At 33.1% G+C, this 6,000-nt stretch overlaps 1 protein-coding gene across 1 annotated transcript in view; it reads right to left on the reverse strand.

Annotated features, from left to right (window-relative positions):
- LOC111063836 (DENN domain-containing protein 2A) overlaps nt 1-3,980 on the reverse strand; it is a 47,202-nt gene extending 43,222 nt beyond the window's left edge. Inside the window, exon 1 of the mRNA XM_039431597.1 lies at nt 2,178-3,980. Within this exon, the coding sequence (XP_039287531.1) occupies nt 2,178-3,638 (1,461 nt within the window). The 5' untranslated portion in view covers nt 3,639-3,980. The remainder of the gene's footprint in view (nt 1-2,177) is intronic.
- Between the last annotated feature and the right edge of the window lie 2,020 nt (nt 3,981-6,000).

Consider the following 6,000-nt stretch of genomic DNA (forward strand, 5'->3'; position numbering starts at 1 on the left):
ACAGTAAGAAATACTCTTTCCTTAGGTAGGAAATTTATTGATGAATAAAAATAGTGCTTTGGTGAAATGTGAAGTTGCATTCATTTCAAAAACGTAAAAACATATTCCAGTAGCATGCAAAGGGTACTGCTTCAATATGGATATATTTACAACATGATGTAGCCTACAATACTAAAGTTATAAAAATTTGAAATTTAAAAATCTAGAGTTTTAAATTCTAAAATTTAAAAATTGTAGCTTAAATCTTTGAAAAAAATTTAAAATCTACAAAATAAAATATTGGTTTTTAACTTAGCAGAAATTACGGAAAAGTCGTATTTTTATCAAAAACTATAGTGGAAAAAATCCGGATTAATGGGATAGTAGGATTGGGATATTCTAGTCAAGTAATATAATATTCAAGTACCGTAATATAACAATTTTCTACGACATCAAAATTCCCGAAGAATTTTTTAATGATTTGATGTTTGTGCCAATAAAATTATTTCAGTAGAAAATACAATGTGTGTAGTATTTTTATTCGATCCAGCAATTATTGCATTATTCATAATGTGAAACGAATTTTGATCTATTCAATCTAGCAATAATTGCATAATCATGTTAAATGGGGTTGTAGCAAGTCATGTTGCATTAATGTCGTCTATATTTATGCTTCTAATGAATAGGCATATTAGTGCAAAACTTTCAACCGAATACCGTTAACACTAAGATTCAACGTCATCATGCAAACATGATTCAACCATGGAGAAAAGGAGAGTCTTCATCATTTGTCTACGGTTCAACTCAGCTTTTCGGTACGCGCGCCTATTAGCTTCATCAAATTACAGAAAAACATTTATGAATTATTATCGTAGTTGCAAATCTCTTCAATCCTCCCCTTTTTTGCACCACAGTTCTTGATTTGGTATATTATGATTTTTGCTATTGTTTTGCATGCATTCATTTTTATATTTTTATTGTATCATGTGAATGATTGAATAAGTTTAAATTGAATTTAATTTGCCTAAGAATTAATTAGGCTAGTTTATATAATTCCAATTGAAGTTTCAAGACATGCTAGTTGACAGAGCCTTTTAACAGCTGAAGTTAATTGAAATTGAATTGGCCTAAGAATTATGCAGTCTATATAATTATAATTGAAGTCTCAAGACATGCTGCTCTACAAAGCCTTTTAACAGCTGAAGTTACATTGTCCAAGAAAAGCAAAGTGTGACATAATAGATTATTAATAATTTAAGCAATTTATTTGCGGCTCACGCATGCGCTATGTAAACCTTCACAAGAGGTTCTGATGTCACCTGTTGCTAACTCATAAGTTGGTGATATTCACTTCAAACTGTCGCCATTATTTATATTATTTATATGAAATTCTGAGTTCGAAGTCAAACTTAGGAGTCTGTACTTCATTGAGATCATCAACACAAACCATACAATCATCCAATAGCAAATGAGTTTAAATTAATATAGGCTACTCATTTTTTCTATAGTGATGTCCACGTTATAATGACAGTGGAGAAAGACAGGAGAACAGGGTTGCCAATTCTTCTCCTTGCCAATGCCTTCTATAGGGGATAGCTGATAGCCGGTGAACCTTGTTTTTCTTTTGTTCTTTGCCTCTCCCCAGTGTGCCTTTAATATATCAAAGTGCCGGAGTATCTGAATTTATAGAATTTATCAATTAACTTGGGCCTAGTTATATTTTATTTTATTCGATAAGAAAATATTTGTTTTAATGATAATTTTTTAAAAATGAGATAAAAAATTATGTTGGTTATATTTATACGTTGTTAAAAAACGATCTGGCAACGTTGTGGAGCCGGAAAAGGATAGCGCTGTCTGCTTTGTCGTATGATAGACAAGGATAGCAACAACAATGTTAATCAAATTCTTCCATTATGATGTGGACCTCAGCCTAGAGCTCGAAAATTGAGATGTCGTATGATAGACAAGGATAGCAACAACAATGTTAGGCTAATAAAATTCTTCCATTATGATGTGGACCTCAGCCTAGAACTCGAATATTGAGAAAGAAACTTTAATTTTGAAACATCTAGACGACAATTTGAATTTGAATATTTAACAAAAAACGTCATCAGTGAAACGTGTAGATGGAAATTTGAATTTGAAAGATTGTATGGCTTGTCCTGAATTGAGAGTAAGAAAGAAATCCTACTTACCATGTAGTGAAGGCCATATTCACTTCTTTTGTTAGCTTCTTCTAGAGTGCTACTTTCAGGAAGTGATTCGTGTCTGCGTGCTAAACGTGCACATTCGTCTTTGGAACAATCAGCTGATCTGTTTTCGTTCTGGAGTGGTTCGGCATACACATGTTCTTCACTGGCCGATCTTCTGTTCAATTGTCCGTAAGGTTTGGCTCTCACTTCTATCAGTTTACTGGCTGAACTTGGCGGCGAAATAAAAAAGTTGGACCGTTTAGTCACTAAACCATCGTAAACGGGAGGTTTTGTACAGTTTAAAATATTAAAACAAAATTTAAGATCATTGTGCGTGTCGCTTGGTTTGGCACATTTGTTATTGTCTGGCGTTGATGGCAAACACCTGTTGAGATTAGGTGTCTTTCTACAGTCTTGAAGTTTTTGAGACCTGAGGTGGTCCCTAGGTGGTTTCAATGGCGTCTCGTTTTGCTCCCTACTATTCTCAACAACTTTCTTCTCTTGTGCTAGAAGATAGTTTTCCAACTTCTTCAACATAATCTGTGATTCAGTCTTGGAGCGTACAGGCTTAACTTCCGGGTTGTGCTTTGAGTGACTATTTGCAAGGTCGATGGCATTTTTGGAGTCGAAATTCTTTCTTAGATCATGAGCGAAAGTTCTAGGAGGTTTCTTTGGTGGTGGCCCAGGGGGTAACGGAGCGTTCAGTAGTGACTGAAGCTGAGAGTTTGTGGAATTATTTACTTTCGGTGTAACATTATTATTTATTCTATTATTTTCATCTTCCAACTCAATTCTCTCTATATTATTTTTTACAATATTCCTTTTGATTGGCGACTTTTTCTGTTCTGTTTGATTCCTTGAATTTTTGTCGGCAATCCCTAAAAATGTATCTAAATTTTCCTTTTTCAACTCTATACTTGGTCGATTTCCTGGTTGTTTGTTTCTTATCGATGATGGCTTGAAGACAGGAGAATAAGTTGCTTTTGGCGGTGAGGCGTCAACTTTATTTTTAACAGTGTCTGATGGAGACTTATTATTCTTCAAAACAACACTGTACGAACACTCTGGAGATTTATTTGGTAATGTTTTACTATCTAAACCTACATTTTCTTTGGTCGGGTCTAGAAATCCCAAACGATCAGGTTCTTTAGAGTCTAGCGTTTTTGAACTTGAAGAAGGCAAACTTCTCACAAGTTCCTTTTTTGGGGTTGGGAACACAGTTTTAGGGCTGAAAACTTTAGATTCAAATGTTGGCGGCCTTGATAACTTTTCAGACCGGAAAGCATGCGATCGTTTGATATTACCTTTATTTGTATTTGAAGACAGTTTTTCAAACTGATTCCCTTCAACAAATTGTTTTGAAACCGAGTTGTGTCTCTGTCCCAAAACATTCACATTCCTTATCGGCGTTTGATTCAATCCTTCGAATTTCTTCTTGATATCTTCAACGCGATTCCTCTCCATTTCATCGTGACAGCCGTAGTTATTCAAAATCACAGCACAATATAGATTTTTGACAATATTTAATTAGTTTTAATACTGCATCTTGCTAATTACACAACTAAAATATAAGCGAAGCTCTCTAACCTCAGTGCAGCTATGTTACATTATTCACCTAATTTAACTAGTGCACATGAGAACTAGGAAACGTTTACCTTTCACTCACTTGTGTCACATATTCTGAACACGGAAAATCAAGCAGAAAAATAGAAAATTATCCATTATTTATAGCATAAAAATAGAAATCACTAGGCTACTTAGTTACAGATTTGGAAATAGAAACAGTACTTTCTTGTTATGTTGACACCACTGCCATCAAGATTTTCAGATTACTGGAAGTTACTTCACTTTGTTGTCAATTTTGTTGCTCTTGCAATAATATTTTGAGAAATAGGGATTTTCAAGGAATTGAATTAAGATTGTGAATCAAAATTTTTTAATTTGTTTGACGCAAACTCATAATAATTGAAAAACAAATTGAGCAATCGGCTATCGATTCACGTATATCGATAGTTGCTGAGATTCACGTATATCGATAGCTGCTGAACTAACATATCGATATGTAAAGGATCGACTATTCATCATTTATATCGATAGCTATTAGGCTTTTAGGTACAGGATCGACTATCGATATCAAAGTACTATACCGGTTATTTCAAATACACGGATAATATTAAAACGCCTAAAGCTGAATTAAATAGCAGAGATTCAGTAATAAATTTTACTCTGAGAGCAACCAAAATGTATAATTATGTAAGGGCTCTTAAAATAATTATTTCCAAACTACCTATTTTATTGTATCTCTATCATCGGTGCTGGCATTATATCAGATTTTTCTGTATATTAGGCCTTGAAAAGTTTCAGAATATTCACTCATTTATCATAATTTGAAATGAAAAGCTAATAATAATAATTTTTCAAAGAAATCAATTCTTTATTGACGCTATGTCTTTGATGGGATTAATTATTATATAGGCCTACGGTAACGGTAGCCTACTTCATTGTTCATTGAATAATTTTTTATGTAGCTTACTTGATTATTCATTCTATTTTGTTTCAAACAGTAGGACTTGGGCAACAACTGTAATTATTGTGGAAGATCACAGGGTTTGAATTAAATGATAAACTCAATAACAATATTTATTTTATTATAATTATCTTTGTGTAATGTGAAATTGAAAATATCATACGGTAATCTTATTATCACTTCATTTTCTCACATTTATTAAAAATACATTTCATTCATTGTATAATATAGTACCTAGTTATACTTATACCAACTTAATGAATAGGTGCGCTTCATTTCAATAATAATTGATTATTATTTTTAGTGAAGTGGAGCTATGAACCAGAATATCTTAAGCGATATGACTCTTTGGAGTTATTGAAAAAAGGCTGCTACCTATTTGTATTTTAAAAGTAAATTATGATCTATTTCAAAAATCTACTTGGAAGATCCATACTGTAGATCAATTAATGTATTTTCAATAATGACGTTCCCAATGAAGAATTGGTCTATACAAGATCATAATGAACATTTAAATAGAAGTGTTAGGGTTTATCGTTTCAATCAAGATTGGAATGGTCACGAGATTAAAGTTATACCGTATCTAGCTACACAATTGGAGATTCAGAGATTTCAAGTGAATAATAGGCCCGGTTGCACAAAAGCTGGTTAAATTTGAATCGTGATTAATTCCACTAGAACATTATGAATGAATTTTGATTGTTTTAAATATTCACCAACAAATAGGCGTACTACATAATATTTTGGTTCTGTATTGAACTTATTTGCAGCTCTATTATAACATAATTCGATAATCAAAATTATCATAATAAGGGTTCGACGACATAGAGAGTGATCTGTAAAACTATAGAGAGAGAGGTACTGTATAGCCACTACCTCCGTAAACAAAGCCGTGGCGGTGCATTCGTGTGACGTCAGCACAGGAAGGGCTCCTACACCAATAAAAATTCGTTGATTTCAGCTGATCTATATCAGCTAGTGTTTTTATTGGTCTAGGAGCCCTACCTGTGCTGACGTCACACTAATGCACTATGGCTTTGTTCACGGAGGTAGTGCCGTAGTGGTATAGCGTAGAGAGCGATCTAGGATAATATAGATATAGATTTCTATTAATAGGATAGCAGATCGCTCTCTGTGTGAGAATAAGTCTAAAGATTAGAATTACTGATTAGAATAATTGTCCACTTGTTTGATTTCTTAGAAATTCGATAACTGGCTTTTCAAGTCATTATAACATATTAGAAATTACTACATTATATCCACTAGAGGATTATTTACCGTTAGAATAACATTAGATAA

The sequence above is a fragment of the Nilaparvata lugens genome, chromosome 6, assembly GCF_014356525.2.
Source record: "Nilaparvata lugens isolate BPH chromosome 6, ASM1435652v1, whole genome shotgun sequence".
Taxonomy (NCBI): Eukaryota; Metazoa; Arthropoda; class Insecta; order Hemiptera; family Delphacidae; genus Nilaparvata; species Nilaparvata lugens.